At 37.2% G+C, this 27,345-nt stretch overlaps 3 protein-coding genes across 4 annotated transcripts; 2 read left to right on the forward strand and 1 right to left on the reverse strand.

The window, feature by feature from the left end:
• Positions 1–8,202: 8,202 nt before the first annotated feature.
• Positions 8,203–13,331, forward strand: LOC109206768. Of its 2 annotated transcripts, none has more exons than XM_019369628.1 (6): positions 8,203–8,544; positions 9,389–10,436; positions 10,519–10,694; positions 11,940–11,976; positions 12,218–12,282; positions 12,366–13,331. In XM_019369628.1, exons 1-6 carry the CDS (start codon positions 8,456–8,458, stop codon positions 12,847–12,849), a joined length of 1,899 nt encoding a protein of 632 aa, XP_019225173.1. In that variant the 5' UTR covers positions 8,203–8,455; the 3' UTR covers positions 12,850–13,331. The 2 variants fall into 2 exon arrangements, with proteins under 2 accessions (XP_019225173.1, XP_019225172.1); XM_019369627.1 differs by having other exon boundaries at positions 8,204–8,544; positions 10,507–10,694.
• A 344-nt stretch (positions 13,332–13,675) lies between these two features.
• On the reverse strand, positions 13,676–14,646 carry LOC109206769. Its single transcript, XM_019369629.1, has 2 exons — positions 14,267–14,646; positions 13,676–13,954 (listed from the first exon to the last, which is right to left on the reverse strand). The coding sequence occupies exons 1-2, from the start codon at positions 14,569–14,571 to the stop codon at positions 13,894–13,896; spliced, it is 366 nt and encodes a 121-aa protein (XP_019225174.1). The 5' UTR covers positions 14,572–14,646; the 3' UTR covers positions 13,676–13,893.
• A 2,848-nt stretch (positions 14,647–17,494) lies between these two features.
• Positions 17,495–19,228, forward strand: LOC109206761 (BTB/POZ domain-containing protein At3g22104-like). The gene is made up of 2 exons (XM_019369617.1): positions 17,495–18,643; positions 18,872–19,228. Exons 1-2 carry the CDS (start codon positions 17,522–17,524, stop codon positions 19,055–19,057), a joined length of 1,308 nt encoding a protein of 435 aa, XP_019225162.1. The 5' UTR covers positions 17,495–17,521; the 3' UTR covers positions 19,058–19,228.
• Positions 19,229–27,345: the final 8,117 nt, after the last annotated feature.

Here is a 27,345-nt window from a genome sequence, read left to right on the forward strand (position 1 = left end):
AGTTGATCAGCCGGGTGACCACCCTGATCCTAGCGATATCCCGTCATTTAGCCTGGGGCTTACTCCAAGGACTTCACAGGTGACCCAGTCAGCTCCATTGTTGATCGCAGGCATGGCCTTTACCTCACAGGACTAGGGTGCGTATTTTCCTGACCTTCCAGAGGCATCGACGGTTGCTGATGCTCGTCTTGTACGAGATGTGGATAGTGGGCCCGACTTAGTTATGGCTCACCACCGGGGGATGCTGAGGATCTTCCACACGATTTGATTCGTTTGTATTACTATTACTTAATTTTTGTGTTTATCTCATTGATTATTCATAAATATATAAAGCATTTTTTAAGCCATCATCCTCGCCCGTCGCAGAGCCCACTAGGTGCGACACTCACATACCTGAGACGGATGAGTATATTCAGGAGCCCGCTGCGGCCGTGGTAAGACATTTTAATTATTTTTATGTAGTCAATCCTTACTTTATTGTCATATATTTCATATACTAATATATGTCATTATTTTGTAGGTTACTACTACACCGACGGCCACTTCTACCGAGCCTGCCAGCCTTACTGACGATCATGCTGCAGATCATCCTCCGATAAAGAGGCATCATGATGAGGATGATCCTGAAAGTGTTTCTGGGCGGGATGGGATGCGCCTGAGGCCAACGGCTGCTTTAAAGCATAAAGGATGTGGGACACATTGATTTTTATTTTATTTTATGTACATATGACAATTAGTAAATAATGAAAACTATTTTTATTGTTTACATTATATGTGCATCATGTTATAATTTCTCCAGTTCTTCGTTATTTTAATACTACAACACAAACACAAACATAGCAACTTAACATAACTTAAATTTAGTAAAAAAATAAAAACACAAGACACGGAGAACATAAAGATAGAATACTACACTCAACACATACATGTCATTATGTAACGACCCGCCCGGTCATTTCATGAGTTATAGCCCCATTTTCCCCATTTCTGCTTCCTCATGTGTTCCTCAGCTTTATTTCATCGTATCGTGTTGGTTGGTTTGGGTATGGAGTGGCTTCGGTGTGGAATGAGTCACTTAGTCTCCTATTTAAAAGTTTAAGTTGGAAAAGTCAATCGGATGTTGACTTATACGTAAATGATCTCGGATGTAAATTTTGATGGTTCGGTTAGCTCCGTTAGGTGATTTTGGACTTGGGAGCGCGTCCGGAATGTAATTTGGAGGTCCGTGGTAGAATTAGGCTTGAATTGGCGAAATTGGAAATTTGGCAATTTTTTGGTCGGCAGTGAAAATTTTGATATCAAGGTCGGAATGGAATTCCGGAAGTTAGAGCAGGTCCGTGGCATTATCGTGATATGTGTGCAAAATTTCAGGTCATTCGGAGGTGATTTAGTAGGATTTGGCGTCATTTGCAGAATTTAGAAGTTTAGAAGTTCTTAAGCTTGAATTCGAGGGTGATTTGGTGTTTTGTTGTTGTTTTGAGTGTTCCAAAGGTTCGACTAAGTTTGTATGTTGATATGTGACTTGTTGGTATGTTTGGTAGAGGTCCCGAGGGCCTTAGGTTGATTTCGGGGGGTTGACGGATCAAGGTTGGAATTTGAGGAGTGCTGAAGTTTTCATTCAGCTGTCATAATCGCACATGCGGAGTGGGGACCGGAGAAGCGGAAAAGCAGCTCCAGAAGCGGGCAAAGGAGGGCAAGAACCGCAAGTGCGATGCCTGGAGCGCACCTACGAGGCCGCAGGTGCGAGGATTGGTCTGCAGAAGCGGATTCTGGAATTTAAGTGAGAACCGCACCTGCGATGGACTTTCCGCAGGTTCGGCGTCGCAGAAGCGACATGGGACCGCAGATGTAGAAGTACTGGGCAGAATGTATAAAAGGTGGACTTCGCCAAAATTTGGGTTATCTTCCACCATTTTTAGTCGGCCTTGGAGCTTTTGAGAGCAATTTTGAGGAGGAATTCAAGGTTTGCTTGAGCCCTAATACTCGTATATGTGATGATTTCCCATTGTTTAATCATGAATGTGAAGATTAGGGGTAAAAATGAGGGGTTAGGGCTTGGAAATTGAAGAGTTTGATTTGGGGATTTGAGGGACCATTTGATGTCAGATTTTGATGAATTTGGTATGGATAGACTCGTGAGTGAAAGGGCTGTCTAGTTTTGTGATTTTTGTCGGATTCCGAGATGTGGGCCCGGGGGCCGGGTTTGGGTGAATTTCGGGATTTTGGTCTAAATTGATAGTTTTTCGTGTAGAATTTGGTTCCTCGGCCTATATTGAGTGCATTGTATTGCTTTTGGTTAGATTCGGGATGTTTGGAGACCGATTCCAGGGGCAAGGGCGTTGCGGAGTAGGATTTGGCTTGGCTTGAGGTAAGTAACGCTTCCAAACTTGGTTTTGAGGGTTCAAAATCCCGAACTATGTATTATGTGATTAGTACTAAGGTGACGCAAATGCCAAGTGACAGGCGTGTGGGCGTGCACCGTGAGCATTGTGGCCTGGTTCATTCCATGGCACTGCTTAGTGACTTTTTCTTGCTGGTATCCGTGTTTCTATTATGTGATTAAGTAAATGAGCTGTAAAACATGCTAATTATCATGCTAGGGCTTCACGCCGATACTGTTGAGACCCGAGTGGTCGTTTCTTGATGTCATCTCATTAGTTTTATTGATATTCGGTACTCAGTCTTATTCATGCATATCATATCATGTCTCAGTCTTGGTTGTTATTATTTGGCACATGATATCATTGTTTCGAGCTAGTTTCATGGCATTGTGAGCTCATGTGTGTGAGACTGGAGAGTGATGACTGAGTGAGGCTGAGAGCCTGATTATGAGTGAGAGTTATGGGATCGGGCTTCACGCCGCAGCGGTTATGTTGATGATTATGATAGCGCTTGCGCTGTAGGAGCCCCTCCGGAGTCTGTAACACACCCCCAGCGAGCGCAGTTGATATTTTGAGGATGGATCTTCACTGGACATGGATCTTGTCCGAAGTATTTTTACTTGGAGATGGATCTTCTCCATAGGGCTGGAATGGCCTTCCTCGGTACTGAGTGACTGTTGTCAGCAATGTGTATATATTCCGGGATAGATTTTCCACGGACCTGATGGCCATAAACAGTACTGAGTGGTTGAGCACTTTAGAGTGGAGGTACATGGTACATTTTTCATGCTTTTGTGCATTGGCACGTAGAGATTAGCTGAGCTTTATACTTCACATTGTTCATATTGGTATTTACTTTACTGTTGAGCTGAATACTTGAATTGCAAGCATGCCTACTTTACTATACAGTTTAATTGTGTTTTACCTGTTAAGGTTTAGTTCGTCACTACCCATCAGTCCATAGTTTGGACTTGTTACTTACTGAGTTGGTATACTCATATTACCCCATGCACCTTGTGTGCATATCCAGGTATCTCAGGGCACGACGGCTGTTGACTATTCCAGTCGTGGACTTTCATCAGAGATAGCGAGGTAGCTGCCTGGCGATCGCAGTCCTGCCTTTCTCCTTCTTTATCTTGCTTTTAGTGTATTTTGGCTACTCTCAGACTGTGTTAGTCTTGTTATATCTCAGAACAGTGCTAGTATTTGCTCATGACTTAGTGACACCCGAGGTCGGGCTTTTATTTCCGCATTTTTGGTTTTTGAATTAATCTTCTTACGAAATTCCAGTATGAAAAAGGCTATTTATCTATATTTTAATGAAACATCGAATTGTTTGGGAGTATGTCGGCTTGCCTAGTTCCATGATATACGCCTTCACAACCGGGTTAGTTTTGGGTTGTGACACATTGGTTGGTCACTACCGCCGAGTATTCTCTGCTCCAACCACTTAAATTTCTCTACCAGCTTATTTTTTTCTTCTTCCGCCTCTTCTAGTTTCTCCTGCAATTCCGCAATTTTTCATTTCATTTCAGACTCACGGCACTGGTATTCACAGTTCATATTCCAAATATACTGCAAAGATTTTTGTAGCATTCCTGCTTAATGGGTTCATCATACCATTCCTCAAAATCGCAATAATTTCCGTCATTGCCTCCAAACCTGTTTACACACATACGTTATCCGCGCCCAACATGACCATCAAACCAATATAAGTTCATCATACAGCGTTTGCCACAATAGCACATTGGTTGGTCATTGCCTCCAGACATTTGTTAATGAAAAAAAAACTGCTTTTATGGAAAGTGTTTCTATTTGTTTTGGTTAAGCGCAGATAATAACTAAAATGTGCTAGTTATTTATAGGCAAGGCAACATACATAACTTAGTATGTAACCGCGCTATGCTTCGCGTGCTAATAATTCTTTACGGTATAATACAGCTTTTCCAGGCGACCAGCTTTTGCAGAACGATCGCTTTATCAGGTTGACAAGACAATATACATAACGTGGTATGTAACCACGCTATGCTTCGCGTGCTAATGATTCTGTACGGTACTATACAGCTTTTCCAGAAGATAGCTTTTGCAGAACGGTAGCTTTATCATGTCGACAAGACAATATACATAACGTGGTATGTAACCATGCTATGCTTTGCATGCTAATGACGGTACAATACAGCTTTTCCAGAAGACAACTTTTGCAGAACGGCAGCTTTATCAGGTCGACAAGACATTACACATACCGTGGTATGTAACCGCGCTATGCTTCGCGTGCTAAGCATTATTTCGGGTATAAGAAAGCTTCTTAAACTGAACCAAGTCATATGTATCTCAAAGACCTTTTTAATGAATATTACAACATCCATTAAAAAAATGCCACTAACATTTAACAAGTGGTTCAAAAATAGGCAAAAGGGCGAAGGTAGTTCAACAGATCCCCATGGATCACGTCTTAACACTATCGATCCCTACCTTTAAAAAAATATGCTAGGTTGCTACACTTACTTGAGTGATGACAAGTGGTATGGTGTTCTCCGTACATTGGAAAATCAACCTATCAATATACACACTGATCTCAAAGTCGCAGGGCACATTATTGAGTGCGAAGCGCATTCTACAAAGCCTGAAGGTATGCGAATTTGGGGCGAAAAACTACAATGGGTTCCCCTTTACTCAAAACGGTGTGATTACGAAGTACTGTACCGCTGGCACGGGCTTGTTGTGCCACAAGCACTGTCTGCAGCCTTTCAAACAAACACACACAAAGATGAACCAGAAGTGATTAGATATCTGATGAAGGAGATTCTAGAGATAGAAAAGGCACTTGTTGTTCATCATGCAATGGATAATATTAACTTCTTGAGAGGAACGGAAGATCAATACTGGAATTTATTCGAAAATGATAAATTGCATAAAGACAATGATTATCCTTTTTTCCCAAGAGTTGCGAGTGGGAGAGACTACCTAAGTTTCTACCACGGACGTTGGACATAGGTGTCCTATATTGTTGTAGAAATCAGACAAGTGGTCTTCTTGATTATAGCGATGAAATGTGAGAAATTTGTGTCAACTGGGGCCTAGATTATGATGCCCTTGGTCCCGAAGGGTACATACATGATGTTGACGACGAAGTTAAAAACAGTGACAATGAAATAGTGCCAGACAGCGATGATAATGGCGAATGACAATTTTTTTGGTTATATAAATGGGTTTATGTTAGATTGTTGTACTGAAGTATTAATGTTAAATATCAAAAAGATATAACAGGAATGAAAACATAATTTTCTTTCATACATTCTGCAAGATAAACAAGTACATACACTTACTACAAACACATTACGAAAACAAAACACTACGTGTATCCTTGATAGTTGGGCACATTAGATGAACTTCCACCAGGAGTTGGATTACCACCGCCACCCAAACCAGCTAAAGGACATTTACGATGGTCGTGTCTTGTTTGTGAGGATATGCCACATTTACGCGCATAAACGGTATTACCAACATCCATTTGGTTCCGTATACGCGTTCGTTTTTGCACTTGTAGCTTACGCAAATAGTCCTTGTTACACACCATTTTAAATGGTTCCGGCTGCCAATAATGCTCAACACCCACTGGCTGCAACTGCCCACTATATATGTTTAAGTATGCAGCAACACTGTATTGCTTATCAACATAGTTGGTTGGCTCTAAACCTGTATGTTGAAAGCACTTGCTGGCATGTGAGCATGGCATGTGGTAGATGGACCATTTTCCACAAGAACACAACCTGCTGGCTTCATTTACAGTGTGTATATTATTTCCCCGGTTTTGATGGATAGCTGTGCGAACTTCAAAAATATTTCACTCGTTGCAATACTGTAAAAATGAATGCCAATGTGCTCGCCTCCTGTATTTCTCAAATCTTTTCATTGGTATTGGCATAAAGTCAACACCCCTCTCCATCAATTCCGATGCACCTCTATGCCTTTCAACAAACCTCTCCACCATCTGCTTGAATGACAACCGCACTATGGCAGTGACAGGCAATCCACGTGCAGACTTCAATAGCCCGTTGAAAGACTCCGACACATTTGTAGGCAGGGTTCCCCATCTTCTGCCACCATCGGCTTGCAATGTCCACTTGTTAAGCTCATGTTGCATCAACTAATGATAGGCTCTTTCATCTTCCTGCCGGATCGATTCCATGCGCCTCCTAAATTTGCACTCCTAGTGATCAGTTGCAGCCATCCACATTAAATCATGCAAGTCCTTGTTGGGATATTTCTTCTGGAAATTTGCCTTCAGGTGCCTCATATAGTAACGGTGGTATGCATACGGTTCCTACCATTTAGGCAAACGCTTTACAGAACTTAATATACCCCCATGCCGATAAGATATTAGACAAATACCTGAACGTTGTTTGACAACGTGCTCCTTCAAGTGGTTCAAAAATAGCGTCCACGTCTCTTGGCTTTCATTGGCACAGATGGCAAAAGCTAGGGGAAATATTTGTCTATTGGCATCTACTGCAACGACGATCAACAGCTTAATATCATACTTTCCATAGACATGAGTGTCGTCTATGGATATTACCGGACAACAATGCACAAAACCACCAATTGCTGGTTTAAATGCCCAGAACACATATCTGAATATATATTTTGGTATTCGTGCACTCCGCTCAAGCTTCCATTCAACAACAATCTCGAGGTTAAAGTGTTACAATGCGGTCATGTACTTGGGTAGAGATGCAAATCACTTATCCTAGTCACCATAAACAATTTCAAATGCACGTTTGCGCCCCAGATATGTCTTTCTTTTGGTAATAGTACACCCATATTTTTGGTGGACGGATGTAATACACTCTTTGATCTTGTACCTTATGGACGCTTCAATGTGTGGAATTAAGAGAAGAGAAATCAAGTCAACATCCAAGTTGAAGCGATTCCCACTGAATGTGTCCATTTCACAATTGTGGGTGCTAATGTATTTACCCACTTTTCACATATTTGTTTTCTTCTTTATCGCACGCAACATCCAGTTACAACCTGTAAACTATCTACGACAAACAACCTTGTATACATCCGGAGATGACTCCCATAAAATCATCTCACGACACTCTTTTACGCTGTACATTTTTATCGCCCTGCTTAGGCGCGCCTTATCAGGAAAAAGCATACCCTTTGACAGCACCGTTGGTCTAGATTCATCCCACATTGTTGTCCGAATTTCGTCAATATTCCTTGTGAGGGCATCTACATCCGGCGTACTTGGCAAATGATCAAGATAGGGAATATGCCTTGGATGAAACGACACGTGGGACTCGTACACTCTTGGTCTAACGGGAGGTGGAGCATGCTTCCTCGTCAAATCAGGTTCGGCATTCTCTTCCTCCTCATCATCACCCTCGTCACGGAAGGGTGTGTCATCTCTAGACTCATCGGCATTGTTGTCATAATCATTATTATCTTCCTGACTCTGCGCATCTGCCAAATCCCGAGTAAATACATCGTCTACAGGCAATTGAGTGAGGACAGGATCATCAAGTTGCTCGTTTTCACTGCACAACCAAAGAAATAATAAGTTACTGAAATTGATCCAAACAATAAATATAACTTTATATATTTACTTACAAATCATAATGTGTTGATATCCCAAAATATTTTCTATGCAAAACATTTTCCTTTCTACCAAACACACCCATAGTCTGTTTTGTTTCATAACTTAATATTGCCATTCTTATCTTTTGCCATATTTTCAGCATTAAATAACAGAAGAGGACAAATGTGTGTTAGATGCCATGAACACAAAAGAAACTAAAACTAAACTAGAGAGTACGGTAAAGAACACTTGTTAGAGCTGTTGTTAAATTTGGTCCCGTGACCCCTCACCCTGACCCTGTTTACAATACAACAGCGCAAACCACCCGAATCTCGTCCCTCTCTCTCGTTCTCCCTCCCTCCCTTTTCCGCTTCTCTTTCTCTGCTCAGTAAAAGGAAAAAAGCTGATCTTTCTTGACAGAGAAAGAAGAGATTTCTGATTTCATTTGGATACAGATACATATACATATAGATATAGCGGGTAAAAGGGAATGGCAAAGAAGAAAGCAACCATGACTCTCAAAGACTTTCATGGTGGTTCCATTCCTTCAGATCTTCCCTTACCTTCTGCTCCTGGCGTGTGAGTTTCCCCTTTTCCCTCTGTATTTTCTTCTTTCTATCAGCATATATGACTTCTTTTTTTGAGATTTTAGGTAATGGGTTTCGATTTTTGTGTGAATTGAGAAGTGGGAGTTTTTACCCTTAAATTAAAGAGAAACTTCTGATCTTTGTCATGATAGAAGGGAGAAAAATTGCTGCTTTCTGCAAGAAATTGATCTATTTTAGTGTTTGACTGAATTGGGCCTTTAGTTGATAGGTTTCATTAATCGAGGTCAGAATTTTGCTTGGGTTTGTAAATTTCCTGTGTGCCAGTAACCGTGATCTGGTGTTTCAGCGTATATGATTTTTTTCCCTGTTCAATTTGGCTTTGTAGATCTGGGTACAGGAGATGCCTTTTGATTTGGGAATCTTGAACTCTTAGAAAGTTAAATTGCGGCGTAAACTCTTCAAATACCTATGCTGGATTATTTTATATGTTTGCACAAGTTGCTATAAAGAATGACTTGCAGACCATTATGTTTACAAATTTTATTAGTGACTTGCTCACCTTTTTGAAAGTTTTTGGCAACTTGTAAACAGAATAATTTCATTAAAGATGTATGCTATTGTGTAACCTTCAATCGATATGTCAATCGGCCACGTGTCAATTTAGAACTAGTTTGGCTGCTATATGGATCCGCTACTCCATTCCACTCTATTTGGCCTCAATTAATTCCAATATTACCGTGTAACCGTATGGAGAAAAAGAAAAAAAGAAAAAGTTGAATGCAGTTACTGTTATTTGTATATTTGTTTGTATTATTCACTCTTTTGAACGGAAAATCCCTGATGCTGATAGTTCAGTTTTTTCTTCTGGTTGGTAGAATGGTTAGGCCATCAGATCGTGGTGGTTTTGATCGCCAGACATCATGGGGAAATCCCATGGGAAGGCCAGAGCACCGTTTACGTCCGGGATCAGCTGGTGCAACCAGAAACTTTGATGAGAAGACTCCTTTCTTAAGCCATAATGCACCAATAGGGCGTAATTTTGATGAGGATGAAAGGAAGCCATTGGATGGAACATCTGGACCTCGTCGAACAGTTAGTGATGAGAGTATCCGTGCATTGCCAAATCGCGTGGAACCTAAGGCTGAATACTCTGTCACTGGGATGGTAGGTAGCGGGCAAGTCTCAGCTCCTCCCTCTCAAAGTTTTAGAGGTGCAGCAAGTGGTACACATGTGGCTAGGTTTAATGAAGCAACTAGTATGGGAGTGAGTACTAAAAGTTCTGGCAGTGGCAGGAGGGCGAGTTCTGCGAATGTGTCTGCAAATAGTGGTCAAGTGGTTAGTGGATCATATCCAAATGCGTGGGGCCTAAGGAAGGAGGTACCAAGTGCAAAAGAATCAGTTTCTGCTCCATGGTCTGCTCCGGATGCTGAGTCAAAGTTGGCTCATGCCAGTGCCCTCGAGAAAGTCTCATCTGGTAGGTGGCATTCAAAGCAGCAGATTCATTCTCAGGTTGATGTTGAGGTCGTTAAACGTCCAGCCACAGAGAAAGAATTCTATCATCATGGAAGTACTATGGTCAACAATAATGTCTACAACATGCCAGATGTTGTGGGAGGACCCGAATATGGTGAGGTGCTAGTGGTGCATGCTGAAAGAAGTCTTGCTCTTGCAGATGGGGTTCATGGGTTTAACAAGGAGATACCAGCACGGGAGAGGGCCAGGTCCCCTTTATTTATGGAGGCAAATGAGAGAAGAGCTTCTCCTAATGTTACTGGGTCTCAACGGCCCCATAATGTTATTAGCTCTGGTGGATATGAGTTGCAGGCGCCAGCATCTTCTGAACCATCCGAGCGGCCCAAATTGAAGTTGCTACCAAGATCCAAACCATTGGAGAGTCTGGAGCACTCCATAGATTATAAGCAGGTTTGTGGCATCGCTCTCTGTCGGGGTTTTATTTATGTATAAGAATCTTATTTCGTTATCTCAAATGTAGGTCAACCAGCAGCCGAGTAATCCTGTTCGTATTGAAAAATTGGGTGATGCAAATCCCAGTGTAAATCCCATCAAAACTGGGTTTGTTGAACCTGAAAGTGGTAATCTTGCAATTGAACGCCCAAAATTGAACCTGAAGCCTCGGTCGCAGCTTCTTGAACAATCAGAGGGAAACACTGGAAATAAAAGGTCTACCTAATGGCACTCCCCTGCATCTGTTTATTTCTTCAATTACTTGGCCTGTCTATGTTAACTTGGAGGTATTTTGAAAAGATAAAATGTGCTTATCAGGACCTTTTATAGTGAAAATGGTTATTAATGTGAGAATATAGTTGGATTTCTGGAATGTGACGTAGTGAAAATATGTCAACCATTTTCTCCAGCTGTAATACCAACTTACCAAGTTAGATGGATTCAGATCTTAACAAAAAAAAAGGGCACCAAGTTACCAAATGGTTCTGTATTGTGAGGATTCATTAGAATTGACTAGTTTACACCTATTGCAACTCTCCTTTATTCAGACTTGGTACTGGCAATGCGAGCAAATTCTCACAGGCAGAAGAAAAAGATCCATGTAGGCGATACCAATTAGTTGTGGTAAAGGTTTAGTTCTCTAGGAGTCTTTTAGTCATGTTAGAGATTTCTGTTAGTAGAAAATATAGAGATCTCTAGCGTTTGATAATCCAAATCTTAAAATATTGGATTGATATGACAATGGCTAGTGATTATTCCTACGGCCAACCCAACCAGTTTGGTAATAGTGATAGTAGTAGTTGTTGCATTATCAATTGATTTGCTGGTGCAAACCCTCTGTGTTTCAGCTTTTCGCTCCTGCTGCATCTCTTCGTCGATAACAGCATTATGAGGTTCTTCTTACAAGGGTTTAAGTGAACTACGCTGACTGTTCTAATGCCTTAAGAGTTGTTGATTATGGTGATTAGAGGAAGGATAGTAAGAGTTGGTGGACCAGGTTTTGGGAAATTATTTGAGCTGAGTTGCAAGAAATTAATGCCTTCTGGCTGTTAAATTGCTTATTATGAAGTGAAAAGCTCTAGTGTTTTCTTTAACTTTCATAACTTAGTATTGGCTTTCTTATTTAGATAACAAACTGGCCACTGTTTTTATTTTTTCTTTCTTTTCCTGTTGGAGATGAGAAGGTGGCAGGTAGTTGATTCATGAATCTAGGCAATATGTCAGATCTAGTAACAGATAAAGATGATATTCCGGGCATCAAACTAGGAAACTTCCTTAGCAAGTTTGAAGTTTCACCTGTGTTTTCTCTCTGTGAAATCTCACAACTGATATTCGGTCCTCTGCTCCATCTCCTTTGTGATCTCCATCTTTTCAGAGCTGCTTTTACTGAGATGAAAACATCAAAGACATCTATTCTGGGTAAAGCTGACACTGTTTTGTGCTTATGATTTGTGTGCGCAGGAAACCATTATTTGGTGCTGCTCGTCCACGCGAAATGGTAAGTTATTATTCTTGTGAATGCAAAAGAAGAGTAATATTTGCCAAAGATAATGGTGCTTCTTCTGCTGCTGATGAAAAGAAACATAATATGTTCGTTTTACACCTCAATGTCTTTTAGAATTGCTTGATGAAAAGATTAACTAAGATTGTACTGTCCTCTTCCAATTTTTGGTTCCCTAATGTTTGAGGTTTTCTCATTTCTGTTAATCCTACTGTCAATTATGGGTGGTCGCCACCAGGTTCTGAAGGATCGTGGGATTGATGATGTTACGCCTAATCATGATCTTCATCAACCTCATCCAAGGTAGTAAATCAGTTGATTCTGCAATCTCTTTCTATGACTCAGAAGTTTCCTCGCTTGACAAACTAAGTGGTAATTTTCTGAAGGAGCAAACAACATGCTGGCAAAGCAGAGACAGTTATGCATGCGACCAGGCATAATGAGAAAGTAGAGAGTATCCCCATTGACCATAGGATGGCGAAGAATGCAGATAGGCGAGATCACAGGACAGATGTCGAGAAAGGAGATGGACAGAGGAGGAATTGGAGAAACGAGAACTGGAGGAACACCAAGGAGATTGAAAGGCACCACCACCACCAGCCGCAGCAACATGCACAGGAGAGGCCGCCCTCACCAGAAACCTGGCGCAAGCCTGTTGAACCACCAAAACCTGCTTCTGTCGATGCAGCTGGTGTACGATATGGAAAAGCAGCCTCTGCGGTCGAGCTTGCTACAGCCTTCTCAAGATCGGTCTCTGATCCAGCAACAACAGATCGTTTTTCTAGCCAGAAAGGTCTTCCTAATCGGGGTCAAATCCCTTTTTCTCGGTTGACAGGCCCTCCACAGAGGCCTCAGATTAACGGGTACTAAGCACCAGGAGATTATCTATACATTAGCAAATGAAATGTCTTATTATTGCAATTGCTTATTTGGATGCAACAGAGATTTGTTTGCAGCGGGAATGCCAAGATGGAGATTACAATTGTTCTCCATGCTACAGGCTAGCAACAAGATATATGCTCTTGCAGCTGAAAATCTAGAACCTGATTCTTCTCCCTTTAAACCTAACGCCTTCAACCTTTGGGAAATCCATTCCTTTTTCTTTCTTTTTCTTTTATATCTTCTTAGTTTGATAATAATCGTCGGGATGATGTTTGTTCCCTTTATAGATTATTTTTTGCTCAGAATGAATTTCTGATTGAAGCCTTGATGGCAGTAACTAATGATGTATGCTTTGGAGGTGTTTTACATTTCATGGCTAATGCCATCTTTCATTTGATAGATGGTGTAGACGTGTAGTGTACAAACAGAATCGCTCTATGGATTGAGCTTCTGCAGATGTCTTGGCAGTATCACAACACATTCTCACATAGCCCCTTTAGATGAATTTGGTTTAAAGACACGGATATGAAGTTAGTTACTTATAATTTTGCCTCGAGGTTTTGGGGTGACATGCACACCGCATATGATGTTCAGTAGTATAGTGTGTGATGTGAAGTTAAGTGCATGTTACAAGTCCATAATTGCAGACAATAGTATGGTGGGTTCACATTACCCCTGGTAAATTGCAGAAGCCTAGGAACAAATCCCTTATCTTAATGATGCTATCGCTAGGCATGCATCAGGGAGCATTTTATTGACATCAAATCAACTCATAATTTTGTTGGCTTTTGAGTCTACTCAGCAATGGCGGATGTTGCGTTAGGCGAGAACTTTGATTATTTAATTGCTCCTCTGGCTTTTTCTCGAATAATTATAGTAATAGTAATAATTGCACTCCTGGTTTCTCTATTATAAACTGAAAGACAAAAATATACTTCAATCATTGGTTGAATTATCATGACACTGATGTGGTTCCACAGTAGTACACGAACTTCTCACTGAGACATGAAGAGAGTAACAAGCAAAAGGAGATTAAAACACGAAGGTCATTGCTGATAGCGCCACAATACTTGTCTGGAACGGAGCTTGAACCCTACAACAAGGCAAAATTACATGTCAAGTATTAATCAATGGTTGGATACAGAATAAAATAAGTACCAAAATTTCATTCTGGTTACGCATGTTTCACAAACACAAGTTTCGAGTATAGGCAAATTTAGGATTCTAGAGTTAATGATTTCTGAATGACTCTGATCTTATTACATGTATACATTTTTAACTCGGAAGGTATATGTAGTTTGAGCCAAAAATAATGAATTTAGGTTGAACTCATAAAACTTGTCCTAGATCCGCCTCTGGTATCAAGTATTTGATTATTCCAGGATAAAGTAAAATAATTGTTTACCTGAGATCATGGTAATAACCACAAGGTTGAGAATTGGTTTTTGGTCTGACGTTTTTCATCTTCTTCGTGGTGGCTTTGATCCCTTCTTGTGGCTTGTTGGTAGAGGAAGTAGTATTTTCAGAAATGGTGTATAGAGATGGCTGCCACAGTCCCTTTGACGATGAATTTCTACGCGCTAATTTGCGGCCCTTGGTTGTGTTTTCCTCTATGCATGTCACTTGAACAAGAGTACATGCCTTCATTTTGTGACTATTTTCACTAACAGAACCACTATAACACGACAGAAAATCAGCTAAGAACTTCATAGTTCTTTAACTTTAAACTCTGGTCCTATGTTGGGCTTTCTTTCGTCTAGTGCTGTTGAATGTTTATAACAGATTTAGAAGACAAATATTTAGGTCAATTTGATCACTTTAGGCTGCAACTGAGGTGTGATGATAGTGAAAGGCCACCTTTTTAATAATATGGATGCCAAATAATTGGTCATAAAATAAAGATATGGTGGATTGCATTTAATGATAAGATTATCAAAATCCAAATGCATGTCAAATGCGTGAAGCTAAACTTTCTCTTCTCCAAAGTATCTAACTTTTCTCTGACTATCTCTTACTAGCACAAATATTGGATAATTCTGTCCACCAAAGCTTAGACATATGAAAAAAAATCATCGACTCTTAATATTTTGGTCATAAGTAGTCTACTATAATTTAGTTCATCTGCCCTATCTACTCCCTTTTTTCTACTCGTTATAGATATTCTAATTGAGCTCAAAGGTTAATTAAGGAAAACCAATGGACTTGTTTGTTTTCTCTGATGACATGATTCAAAAACAGTAAGCGAATTTTGGTTTAGTCAGGTATTTTTTACTAGAAGTCTTATTAAATTATTAATTAATTGATTGGCATCATGGACTTGCCGGCTTTATCAATTTAATACATGAAAATGCGATATGTTATTGCAAGTAGATTCAGCTTTTGCAAAATCTATCATTGATCAAAAGTTTCTACCTTTTGTTGTATTTTTCTGCTTTTAAAAAAGTGTGCATGCATTCCACACATAAAAATTTGCCTTTATCCTCGTGTTTCTCTCTCGCTTCTTCTTCATTTTCCTTTTCCTTTTGGTGTCCGTTATTATTGTCACATGAGATACTTGGTAGTTCTTGCATTATTATTTACTGTGGAACTATTTGAAGATTTTTTTTTTTTTTAATTCTATTAGGCTTGGGGCAAGACCGGCGGAGGCAGTATTTTCATTAAGGGGGTTCAAACAAGGAAAAGGTTATAAAATTAAAAGAGGTTGTACCTAGTGAGAATTTAACTAGTGACCTCTCAAAGGTTTTGAACCCCCTTGATCATTGAGCTATGCTTTTGGGCTATGTCAAGAGGATTCAAAACATAATATATAGAGATAAAAAATAAATTTTGTCTTACATATACAGTGTAATTTTTGGACGAAGGAAGTTCGGGTGAACACCCTTCCGCCCTCTAAATCCGCCCCGGGGCCGGACAGTAAAGAGAAAGAGACTAGAAGAATTTGATGAGAATAGAACCTAAGACTCAAACTATCATTGTTTTGACTTTTTACTTCAAAAAATTTCTCTCATTTATCCCTTGAGAACACTATATTTTATTCATTTTAATAAAAGAAATTTTTACACCTACCAAATATATATAAGAATGAACCTTGTTACAACTAATATAACAGCCAGCTGAAAAACGTTAGCTAGCTAGGCTAGCGCAATGGCTTTCTCTAATAGGGGCTTGCTTCTTTAAGCTCCACCCAACCTATACAAGGTGATGCTCGCTTTTTCTTAGTGTAACTTCACAAACTTATAAAAATATAAGTTAGTTATTTCGGAACACTATATATAATACCTTAAATCATAGATTATGAACCTATTATAGATAGTTAGGCAATCTGCAAAAAAAATATGGATAGTGTATGATATGCTTTTGTCAAAACTTCGAGGAAAGCTCAATTGTAGGTGCGGTCAAGCTGCGAAAATTTCACCTCATATCAACCCAAAGTATATGTAGAGGTAAAAGAGCAAAGAAGAATTACTAAATTAAACTTAAAAAGAACCAAAATTTTCACAAGCTACGTATCAACTAACAATAAATTGACCAGAGAAAAGGCGATTACCACGAATCACTTCTTTTTGTAATTTAATTTGCAGTACTTTCCCTGCAAGTGAATGAAGTTCTGTAGTCAAACTAGTTCTGTTATGGTGGGATCTAATTTGCATTAAAGGAAATTATCTCAAAGTCAGATTATCCCACTATCCAAAATTAGCGGCAAAAAGTAGAAAACATCATCAACTGCTACGTACCAAGGACTGTAAATAGTGGAGGATGACAATAATTCTTGAGAATATAACCTTCTTTTTTTGGTATTTGAGAATATAACTTACTTCCTCGTTTAAATATCTGGAATGCCAAAGTCAGCCCATCTAGTACTTTTTTAGTTGTTATTGTTGTGAATTTGGATATTCAATTTTAATTTTTAATTTTAGATTTTTCATAAAAAATGCTATAGATCAATAACTTAATTTTAATGTTAAAACTTTTTAAAATTTGGAAAAAAATCATAGTCAAAAAAATAATTTTATCTTCTCAAATAGTAAATGATATCATTCATTATAGAAGTAGATAGTTCTAAAATGCAAATGAACTCCCAATTTTGCCCTTAATTTTCAGGATTATCTTAATACTGTAGCTTTATTATAGCCCTAAATTATTTTGGATGCTTCTAATTTCCTAGAATTTTCTATGCTCTCATTGACATAGCATAGTTTACAAATGTCGAGAAACCACCTTAATAAACTACATGGTTTTAAAACTTGAGTTTGTCAGTTTGAAATCGGTGTTTGGAATTTCTTTCATCCTCCATCTCTCAGCATTTTGCTATTTCCCTCTGAATATCATTCTAGAGCTAAGACAGCCTAGTTAATGGTTTCTCTTAACTTTCATTTTCCTGTCTTTTAGCTGTTGGAGCCATCCTTTTACTATGAAAAATTGTTGCCATCTTGAGGTAGATGTCAATGGCCAAGAATTATTTTTGGTGGACAAGGTAACCTAGAGAAACATAAGTTTACTACAATATCCTGTTTCCTATTGACAAATTTTTGTCATTGTCATTGAATTTTATTATATCCAAGTTTTTGCTTAGTATACTTTTGCCATTTCCTTTGAGAAAAAAGGATTCTTAGGGACTAAAATGCAGCCTTTAAATATCTGGACTAACCATCTTATATTAATGCTTTTTAATCTTCTGCAGACTATTCTTGTATCTCTCTCAGGGAGATTAAGAAAATTATTCAGTAAGTTGACAGGGAAAACAAGAAGGCTGAAATTAATTTTCGACAAATTTCCAGGAGGTGCTGAGTGTTTTGAACTCATTGCTAAGTTTTGCTATAATGGTGGTAGGATAAAGATTACTCCTTTTAACATGTTTCAACTGCATTGTGCTGCGAATTACCTAGAAATGAATAAAGAAATGCAGGGGAAACCAAATTTGGTCGAGCAAACAAGTTCTTATTTTCAGAAGATTCATTACATGACATGGTCTGAGCTGATTATTAGCTTGGAAAAGTGCCAACAACTCCTTTCTTTCTTGCCATCTTCATCTATACTTCAAGATTTCTTGGATTGTGTTGTTGGAAGGCTTGAATTTCATAACATCTCTAGCCCATGTGCATCTTCTTCCGAGAATTCGTCTATGCAGTTTTCAGGGGATATTAGTACAGAAAGCAAGGGAATTTACAGTTCTCAAGCAACCTGGTGGTTTGCAGATCTTGGATTTTTGAACCTTAATATGTTCAAGAAGATTATAGAGACAATGATATCTAATAAATTGGATCATTCTGTGATCGCTTCATTCCTGTTTTATTACAAAAGAGTGAAATGTCCCACTGTTTCATCAGCTCAGAAATCCAGAATCATTGAGACAGTAATTAAATTCCTTTCTTCTCTTGATGGGAGCTTCATCTCTATGAGAGGTCTATTTGACATTCTACAGGCATCTTTTACCTTGAAAATGAGCAAATGTTCAAAGGGGAAGTTAGAACATTTGATTGGTTCCCAGTTAGATAGAGCTAAACTTGATGATTTGCTTATTCCTTCTCCAGCAGGGGAAAAAAGTGCTTATAATGTAAATTTAATTCTGAGGTTGCTTGACATATTCCTCTCCAATAGCCGCGAAAAATTATTGATGTATCAACTGAAGAAAGTTGCTGAGTTAATAGATCTATATATCATGGAAGTTGCACCTGATCCTTGTCTTAAACCTTCCAAGTTTTTGGCATTGGTAGCAGCACTGCCTGATATTGCAAGAGAATCATATGACACAATTTATCTTGCCCTGGATATGTACCTCAAGGTAAGACATTGTTCACTAATGTTTTCACTCTTAAACTGAATTGAACTAACATTTCATTTTAGGATTGAACTTATATACGCTGAAACTACAATTTAACATGTTATAGTAGGCAACTTACAATTAATTACAAATCAATACTTATTATATAGAGCTACCTTCAATTTCCTTTTAATCATTTTGTAACACCATTAATGCATATAACTTAATTAACTCTTGGTTTTATAACAGGTACATAAATATGGTTTATCTGAAGAAGAAAAGATAAAGATGTGTGGTGTCCTGAGTTATGAGAAGTTCTCTGAAGAAATTCTCAAAGACCTTGCTCAAAATGAAAGCTTTCCAGCTTGTGCATTGATCACTGCAAAAGTCACTCAGCAGAACAGGCTCAGTTATTCAGTCACAAGACATACCTAAATATTTAGTGATCATCATTAGAATCAATGTGGTCTTTGAAACGCAATTAGCAGTGGCATTGTATATACTAAGTCTTGAAAGGTTTAACGTAAGAGGCTAGGAAAATCAAGTTTTGTTAGCATACAGTTAATCTTTTGACTTGCAGCAAAGGTGCACCACATTTTCATTTTATTTTCCAGGTGAAAAGAATAACATTATCAATCAAAGCTCCCTTAACGAATATATACATTAAATACATATATACTTTATAAAAAAGACTATATAAAGAGTTTGAGCTTGATATAATGAGTGTCCTCATATACTGAGTGCTGATAATATGTAAATTTTCTCTGATTATAAGGACCTTTAAACTTGACATTTTTACAAGATTTTAAACATGCTTGTAGGTGGCATTAGCGTTAAGCTTGCTTACAATGGTACAGGAGAATCAAATTAAACCCCACTTCCCCCGGCCAGTTGCCATTTTGTATGAAATACTGTTCGGCTAAAACGATCCAAAGATACTTTTAACATAGTGTGATATTGTCCGTTTTGGGTTAAGCCCGCACGGTTTTCCCCCAAAGACCTCACACCATTAAGATTATTCAACTCTTTATAAATAGCTTCTTTTTCTTTTCTACTTTTCATGTGAGACTTTGTTCACACACATACCCAACAATTCATAGGTTAATTTGGAGATTAATTGTATGTCACCCACATGAGATTGAGTATTTACGGTCCCGAAGCCCAAAGGTTGTGTAAGCCGGGCCCCCACGCCACACTCCGCCACCATAATCCCGCCAAACCATTGGCTCTGATACCGTTGCGGTACTCTTAACATGGTGTGATATCGACCGCTTTGGCCTCACACTATTAAAATATCCAACTCTTTATAAGTAGCTTCTTTTTCTTTTCTACTTTTCATGTGGGACTTTGTTCAGACAAACCTAACAAACACTCCATACTATTCAAGCGTACATTTCGAGAGAAATAAATAAATAAGAAAAGTGAATTTCTCAAGTTTTCATGAAGCTTTTCTTTGACTGTTCGACCCCTACCAATATAGAGGAGTAACAAACAGCTGAAGAAAAAGAGGGGAAAAAACAGTTATCGACTTATAGGATTTTTGTCTTTTTGTCCTTGTCTTTGTCTAATATTGGAGCCAGAGAAGTTCATTAATTTATTAAATGGATGTTTCTGAAGAATATTTACAGAGAGTATCGAGCCAAGACTTTTTCCAATACAGAATCTCCCAGCGACTAATGCGGCTTGTTACAAGCACATTTGTGGGGCTCGCTAACACAATTAATGCCCTCGTTGTTATTTGTATACATGCGTTACAGTTTCTATGTGCATGGAAAGTTTCATTGTAATTGTATACACCTCCATACCTCTTTGGCTCTTTACTCGATCCATTTTTCCTTTCAAGAATTTGAGAAAGTAAACTCACTATACACTGGTATAAAGACGATATCCTTTTTACTTAATCTGTGTAGTGTAGGCATCAACAATTGATCTTCCTAAACTGGTTTTGGAGCATAATTAATTTAACTATTAATACTAAAATACATTGACATAGTCTTGCTTGTTCAATAATTTCTGTCTCAAGAAAAAATGAAACTATCTCACTCCAGAGGTTTCGGTATATAGAAACACTTACTCCCTCCGGTTCACAATAAGTGATCAATTTGCTTTTTAATTTTGGTCCAAAATAAGTGTTCATTTATATAATCAAGACAAAATTCAATTTGTTTTTCCAAAATTACCCTTATGTACGTATCCCTTAAAAGTCATTTACTCCTCACATTTGAGAAGAGAAGTAAGTGCTATTATAACTATGGTGCAACATTTAATGAATGGTAGTTTAGTCACAATAACTATTTTCGTCTAAAATTTAGTATTTTCTTAACGAGTATACCAAAAGCAAATTGGTCACTTATTATGGACCGGAGGGAGTAGTATTTTCTTTCTTAATTTCTAAGAAATATTAGGCAAAAAAAAAAACTTAGAAGTGCTACGTATATTGTTGGAACTAAGAGGTTTGAGTCAACAGGCTATAGCTGTGTGCCTGAGGCAAACAAGTTGGTATGTTAAAGAAGCAAACACAAAACATGAAATTGAAGATAATAATGATTAGTAACCAAAAGGGTTTCGATGTTTGAGAAATATTTTTTGCTTTTATCAACAAAAAGAAAAACAGAAAGAAAAGGAAGTGGTTACGTTATCAATATAGGACATGTCTTGTTGGAGAAGGGAGGCTATTAAGTGAAGCAAACATTCTTGAAATGAAGCAAAGAATGCATTTAGGCTTTGGATGTTTCGAACGACAAACATCTTTGAATATTGTGATTCCTTTTTAGGCTTCCCATATGTTGAACTCAGTGAGCATTTATGAGTCAACAAAGTGAAAAGCCTTTTGGTATTAGTAACTATTAAGTCCTCCCCCTCCAAAAAAAAAAAAAAAAGTACCGAACAAAATGGAAATAGGACAGCACGATTTATTATTTATCCATAAACATTAAGATAACTCAATTTTTTTTCGAAATGTTATTAACTAGATATGAAAATAAAGCGAAAAACAAATTGAATAAAGTGATTAAGTGTAGGCGAAGGTCACTAATATTGGAACAATAAATATCTCCAATGTGTATTTATATATTAATGCAATTAACCAAACATCTTAATAGTAAATATAATAATTCAGTGATTATTAGAGACCGTATTAATCTTTGCATCATATATATATAATCCTTGTAAAACTTGTCCATTAATCGAATTCATGCACTATGATTAATAAGGAGTACATAACAATTCTATATTATAATCCATACATATACGTGAGACAAAAAAAAAAAAAAAAAAAAAAAAAAAAAAAAAAAAAATACTACAGTAATGAATAAATTATTTGTTGAAGATTATTAAAATTGATAACCAAAAGAATTATGATATTTCCGTACTCAATTTTGTCGCATTTTACCTGAATCACCTGCTAATCGCAGGGTTTAATGATATTATTGTTCAGCTTAATTCAATGGTGCTCACTAGTCTTTTACCATTTTATTACTTTGTCGTGTTGAAACTTTGGTGGTCAAATTAACGTAATTTTAATGTACCAGAAAAAGAAAATCTGCTCGTTCTGAAATAAAAAAGAACCTTACATCCTCAAGTCTCGAACGGTCGAACCTGTATAATGAGATAATGGAAACTGGAAAAGAACCGAAAAGGAATAAGAAGCAAAAGAATTTGGTTTTGCGAATTACTGGGCCAAGGCCCTTACAATGAAATTGGGTTAGATGAAACAGTGCCCAGCGACGAGGACTCTGGAGAAGGAAGTTTGGTTCACGTCTTGTGGGGAGAAATTCGAAAATAGCCAGATTTACCACTGGTCGTTGAAAAATAGCCAAGTTTCAAAAGTCATCGAAATTTAGCCACTTTAAATCTGAGCGAAAACACTGTTCAAAATCCGGAAAAATACGCCCGCAAATTTTACGGGAGTTCCAGCATAAGTATGCTTGAACTCCCGTAAATTTTACGGGAGTTCCAGGATAACTATGCTGGAACTCCCGCAAATTTTACGGGAGTTCAAGCATAATTATGCTGGAACTCCCGCAAATTTTACGGGAGTTCCAGCAAGTATAATTGTCCAGTATAATATACTGGAGTTTGGAGCACTGGTGCTCCAGTCTCCCGCAAATTTTAGGAGTTAGCAAAGTATACCGGTCCAGCATAATATGCTGGAGTTCGTACACAAATGCACCAGAACTCCCGTATATTATACTGGACCGGTCCCTGTTGCAGCAAAATAGTGGTTATTTTTCATTGACTTGATAAACGCTGGCTATTTTTCATTGACCAGTGTGAAAACTGGCTATACCATGATATTTTAACCGTTTTGTGTCCACAAAATTGCACCGCTTCCAAATTCACAATTTACTCTTTTTAGCCGGTATACATAGATTATAAATTAATTAAATACAGTTATACACATATTATACATAAATACATATATTATATATCGCCGACTATTTTTAGTTTAAGAGATTAGGTGGACAACTATTTGGATAAATTCTTCAATTCTTAACTTTGTTACAAAAATAGTCTTTCTCTTCACCAAGAACACCATAGCTTTTCAATATTGGAAGATTTAAATTTTTATTGATGGTAGAAACTAAAATTTAATAATCAAAATTTTTAAAATTATTTGAATGTTGATAATTTGCACTTAAAATTTTAATTTAAATACTGATTTAGTGATTTGCTTTAAAAATATCAAAATTTCATTGTTGTTTCTTAGAAAGTATTGGAGAAGGCAAAGTGGTTCTTATTAATGTGGTATTATTTGACTAAATTGGTGATGAAGATTGTTTGCGTTGGTATTTGGAGAGTTCATTTCAAATTTGAGTTTATTTGGAGCAAATTTGAGGTGGTTGGATCTATTTTGAAGAATACTTTATTGAATAACACAGAAAAATTATACTAATCGAGTTGACTTTGAAAAATAATTTAACAGATAGGTAAATTGTAGATGACACAAAGTCATGCCAATCTGGTAGAGTTTGGTGAACAATTGAACGTGCACAAAATTATGTCAACTGAATTGGGTAGAATTTATGAACAATCTAACAGATAGATCGAATATAGTTAACACAAAGTCATCCCAATATGGTAGAGTTTGGTAAACAATTGAACAATCACAAAAATCATGCCAACCCGGTAAAATTTGTGAATGATTAACAATATAAATAGAATAAATTTAGCATAAAATCTACTGATATAGTAGAGAAACCCCTCACAAGCAATAAATATATGTGGCCGAAGCCATTTTCTGAGCACTTTTGAAAAGAAGTAATATTTAAAGATCAACCCCTTGTAGGACAATTCCTGTCAATCACCCTTTTATATGCCAGTTTCTCTCAAGATACTATTATAAGATATGAATATGCTTTAAACTCTGACACAAACAATTTTTTTCCACTATCCGACCATATAAGAGATTATTAAGGCCTCACCAGCTTAAAGTCTGGTCTAGCTGTGATGAAAAAATTTTACTCCCCAACGCATTGTTCAACCCAAAACTCTGAAAATACAACGTATTAGCCTACCTTGACACCACAAAACCTTAATGTACATAGGGAAGTTTTCCAGGACCTTACATTCTCCCCCGCTTAGGATCATTCGTCCTCGAATGAGGAGTAGAGTCCGCCCCCAAACACTTAACATAATATATCCCTTTGCTCACATACCTCAAGTCCCTAAATTTTGACTAACTCCCAAATTTTTCAGAAATTTCGGCAGCGTCACCTTTGTAACTAGGCCTATACACCTGCCAGAGTACCAACAAAACCATCCTAACAACACATGTATAAGCAAGGGAAATGAAATAAAAACCACCTACCATTTGTGTTAAATAGGCATCTCACCAAACCATTCGGCCCTTTCTTATTATGCACATATACGTTTTATAGACCGTTTGTAAGGTTCACATATTATATTATACACCTATGCATTTTATAGCCCGTCCATAGGGTTCACATATTATATCATACACCTATGCGTTTCATAGCCCGTCCATAGGGTTCACATGTTATATTATACACCTATGCGTTTCATAGCCCGTCCATCGGGTTTACATATTATATTATACACCTATGCTTTTCATAGCCCGTCCATAGGGTTCACATATTATATCATACACCTATGCGTTTCATAGCCCGTCCATAGGGTTTACATATTATATTATACACCTATGCTTTTCATAGCCTGTCCATAGAGTTCACATATTATATTATACACCTATGCGTTTCATAGCAATTGAGCAGCACCCCCAAGAGTAGTTTTCAGAAAAATAGTAACTACTTAGGAGAGTTCAGCATTAAACTTCTAGAAAACAGAAGGATGACCTAATAAAATCTTCACCGCTGACTCTTTTTAGAACGTCAAGCTAAGAAAATTGCACTGAATGTAAATAATGATTGCGTAACAACAACACAACAAAAACAACATCATGTCTCACTTGCAAGCTAGTTGGGGCCAGCTATATCAATTCTCACTATACATTTCGCTTTAATTGATTATGTTAGCCAGGAGAAAAATTAAGGATATTGTGCAGACTACAACAACAACAACAACACATACCCAGCATTATCCCACACCGTGGGGTAATAAAATTATTTCATAAGAAAAGTTTAGTACATACTTTACCCCCTAGCTTGCATGAAAATTATTTAAAACCTTTTCTTATTTTTATTTTTGAAAAAGCATAAGCACCCCTAAACTTGTGTTGAAATGATAGTTACATGTAGTGGTGGCAAAACGGATTAAAAAAAATCAATTGTCCATCAATATTATCCAAAAAAATAGATTGGATAATGAAATTTTTAAATATGGGTCAAATATGGATAAGATTTAAGTAAAAAATGAATAATTAATGCATAACCAACGAGTTTAACTTTTACATTCACAAAGACTAAAATTCAAGTTTCATTTTTGAATGAAGTTGGAAGATACAACTCTTATTAATTTAATAGTTTATCCAAGAGTTACTCAATAAATCAGTTGATTATTGGGGGTTCCTTAAATTTGGAAGACTATAAATTCTCCCAAAAGTAACCACGTAGAAGCAATGGATGATATGGTTATCCATATTATCCATCGATTAACCCATTTTCTATATGTATTAAATATGACCGTGTCAGGTATTTTATCTGTTTTATATTACACGTTTTTGAGCCGCCTATATCCAACCCAATTTGTTCGTTTGCCACTCCCTTTGTTACATGCATGTACTTTGTAGGGGTTTAACTTTTTTGAAGTGGAGTAACACCTTTGGGGGTCGTTTGGTTTGAATACGGCTTATGCCGGGATAAGTTATGCTGGGATTAGTTATCCTGGTATTATTTTTAATCCACTGTTTGATATGTTGTATTAAAAATGACAATTGCATAATTTCTAAGAAGAAGGTATAAGTTATCCTGGCACTATTACCCCACCCTCTACAAGGTATAAGTTATTCCGGTACAAATTTTAATACCGGAATAACTTATACCATATTTGCTAACCAAACAAAGTATTAAGGTGGTATTACATTTTTATACCAGCACTATACCTTCTTATACCTTGTACCAAACGACCCCTTAAAGTGTTGCAACTAGATTTGTAATACACGGTGAATAAATAAACACACTAATTGACGTGTGTAGCTGGTATTTCGAAATAAGTTTAGGAGGTATTTATACATTTTTGTTTTTGTTTGGGGAATTATCTACCATAATCTATCTATATTATTATAAAAGCATGAATACAATATCGGTTTACAAAAGTAACCTTATAATATTAAGCATAATAACTCATAATAAAAGGACATAACCGAAATTCTAGATTTCTAACGCTTTGGTCCTTCTTATTAGAGACAAATAAGGAATATAACTTTAATACAATCCGCTGTATAAATGCCTATAAATCCTTCCCGTAAGAATTCACATACAAAAAGAATTTTGGAACAAACAACACATGAATGTGGAGAACTCCGAGATAGGTTTGGAACTTCTTTTTCGAACGAAATCCTATTACTTTTAGGATATACTTCTTAAAAAATTTCTATTACTAATTTAATTTTAAAACATAATATACTATCCAAATTTATTTAGAAACAGAAAAGCATATACTATTATTATAAAAGCATGAATATAATATTGAGAGACCAAAATAGCCCTAAAATATAAACAGAAGAACTCATAAGGAAAGAGCATAGCTGTAATAGCTTATTTTTTTGGACTACAATAACTTCTATGTTAATTTTTAAACTAGATATTAGCCTTATAATTCCATCAGTTTTAGGACATAATACTACACGTTAGGAACCCTACATGATTACCTTTGGAATCCTATTAGTATAATTACTTTCGGGTTGTTTAATTCATATAAATTTGAACAAGTAAATATCTTTAGTCATGTAATCCTATTACTTTTAGGATATACTTCTTAAAAATTTCTATTACGAATTTGATTTGAAAACGTATTATAATGTCCTATTACTTGTGATGACCCAAAAGGTCATCTCTTATTTTGATTTCGGTCAATATTTTGGGAAAACGGACCCGAACCCGTGATTTGACGGTTCGGGAGGGTCCGTAGGAAAAAATGGGACTTGGGCGTATGCCCGAAATCAAATTCCGAGGTCCTTAGCCCGAGAAATAAATTTTTGAAGAAAATTGTTTGCTGGAAAATATAAGGAGTTTTAGAAATTGAATAATGTTTGAATTTGATGGTATAGGGCACGTATCTTGGTTTCGGAGCCCGGTACATGTTTA

Source organism: Nicotiana attenuata, unplaced genomic scaffold, assembly GCF_001879085.1.
Source record: "Nicotiana attenuata strain UT unplaced genomic scaffold, NIATTr2, whole genome shotgun sequence".
NCBI classification, from domain to species: domain Eukaryota; kingdom Viridiplantae; phylum Streptophyta; class Magnoliopsida; order Solanales; family Solanaceae; genus Nicotiana; species Nicotiana attenuata.

What these genes read in the sequence shown, in the direction of transcription:
- LOC109206768 (XM_019369627.1), top strand. Translation starts at nt 8,456, where the DNA reads ATGGCAAAGAAGAAAGCAACCATGACTCTCAAAGACTTTCATGGTGGT. An exon ending in TTACCTTCTGCTCCTGGCGT is followed by an intron (nt 8,545 to 9,388) that starts GTGAGTTTCCCC and finishes TCTGGTTGGTAG; the next exon opens with AATGGTTAGGCCATCAGATC. An exon ending in CTGCTCGTCCACGCGAAATG is followed by an intron (nt 11,977 to 12,217) that starts GTAAGTTATTAT and finishes GGTCGCCACCAG; the next exon opens with GTTCTGAAGGATCGTGGGAT.
- LOC109206769 (XM_019369629.1), bottom strand. Translation starts at nt 14,571, where the DNA reads ATGAAGTTCTTAGCTGATTTTCTGTCGTGTTATAGTGGTTCTGTTAGT. An exon ending in GGTTATTACCATGATCTCAG is followed by an intron (nt 13,955 to 14,266) that starts GTAAACAATTAT and finishes GCCTTGTTGTAG; the next exon opens with GGTTCAAGCTCCGTTCCAGA.
- LOC109206761 (XM_019369617.1), top strand. Translation starts at nt 17,522, where the DNA reads ATGCTTTTTAATCTTCTGCAGACTATTCTTGTATCTCTCTCAGGGAGA. An exon ending in CCCTGGATATGTACCTCAAG is followed by an intron (nt 18,644 to 18,871) that starts GTAAGACATTGT and finishes GTTTTATAACAG; the next exon opens with GTACATAAATATGGTTTATC.